At 33.9% G+C, this 1,123-nt stretch overlaps 1 protein-coding gene across 1 annotated transcript in view; it reads right to left on the bottom strand.

The window, feature by feature from the left end:
• Positions 1 to 604, bottom strand: part of LOC106475677 (BSD domain-containing protein 1-like) — a gene marked incomplete at its 5' end in the record, with an annotated part of 17,254 nt that extends 16,650 nt beyond the window's left edge. The window contains one exon of the mRNA XM_013936357.2: positions 449 to 604. Within this exon, the coding sequence (XP_013791811.1) occupies positions 449 to 604 (156 nt within the window). The remainder of the gene's footprint in view (positions 1 to 448) is intronic.
• Positions 605 to 1,123: the final 519 nt, after the last annotated feature.

Genomic DNA, 1,123 nt, shown 5'->3' with positions numbered 1-1,123 from the left:
GAATCCATGTTAATTGAACAAAACAACCCCACTCTAAACCAACTCCCTGGGGTGCCAAGATACTTCTTCTAAGTTTTGCAACAGTATCCGGTCATGTGAACTCTTTGTTCGATACTGTATATATCTATATCTGTGTCAGTGTAAACTACTTGTACCTAATGATGACAAAAACCTTGCCGAAATGTTGTACATTTGTTGTTATGTTTCTTCATTACCCATTCAAGCCGTCTTCAAGCACTGTTAATCTCAAAGTGGGTTCCTTGTCATGAAATTAGTAAAAGTTCCAGTTATGCCAAATGTTTGCTGCTGTATTTTTGTACAACTAAGTTTTGTCGATCAAGCAAACTTACATGTTAAAATTCAAAGCTATATTTTTTAGTAAACTAACACACATATAAAGCACATGGAATACTACCAAAATTAAGTAACTTGAGATAAATATTCATACCTCCCACCTGTCCAATATCAAAGGCTCTGAATTATGAATAATCATCACCTCTTCTTCATCAGGTTCTTGGTAGGGCATAAAAGCCTCTGTGATGTTTTCCAGTAGAGAAGTTATCCCTTCTTTGGCTTTACCAGCCATAGATTCTGTACTGTCAACCTTAAATAAGAGAAATATTCAATATGTTAGCAATGTAATTGATACGTAAAATTAGTTTATATATGGAAATATGAAACATACTTGCCCAAATATGGTAACAAATCCCATACTATGTACAAACAACTGAGCACAATAGTTTTAACATAACATACAGACAAGGGACCAATTAGTTCATTGAAAAGTAAAAACCTGAAGACAGTATTCTTCAGGAAATAATTGATTAACCTTTTAAACTCTAGTGAAGTGCCAGCATCTAATACAGCTAGCAGCGACTCATTCCACAAATCTCTTAGAAAAATAACACTGTCTTAACTGGAACCTAGCCTGTCTTTTTCAAATAGTAAACTAGTCTTGTCATCCTACTGTATTCAGAATATAACACAAAACTATGATCAGCTCTCACCAGCCCAGCTAGACTAATAATAGAAAATCTTATGCCAATTTTTTTATGTTTTTAAGTCTGGGGATATACATTACATTTACTTCTGAAGTGACATGGAAATTTCTTTTGTCTTGTAC

The sequence above is a fragment of the Limulus polyphemus genome, unplaced genomic scaffold, assembly GCF_000517525.1.
Source record: "Limulus polyphemus unplaced genomic scaffold, Limulus_polyphemus-2.1.2 Scaffold8967, whole genome shotgun sequence".
Classification (NCBI taxonomy): domain Eukaryota; kingdom Metazoa; phylum Arthropoda; class Merostomata; order Xiphosura; family Limulidae; genus Limulus; species Limulus polyphemus.
The sequence above is the reverse complement of the archived record's forward strand: the minus strand, read 5'-3'. Positions and strand labels throughout refer to the sequence as shown.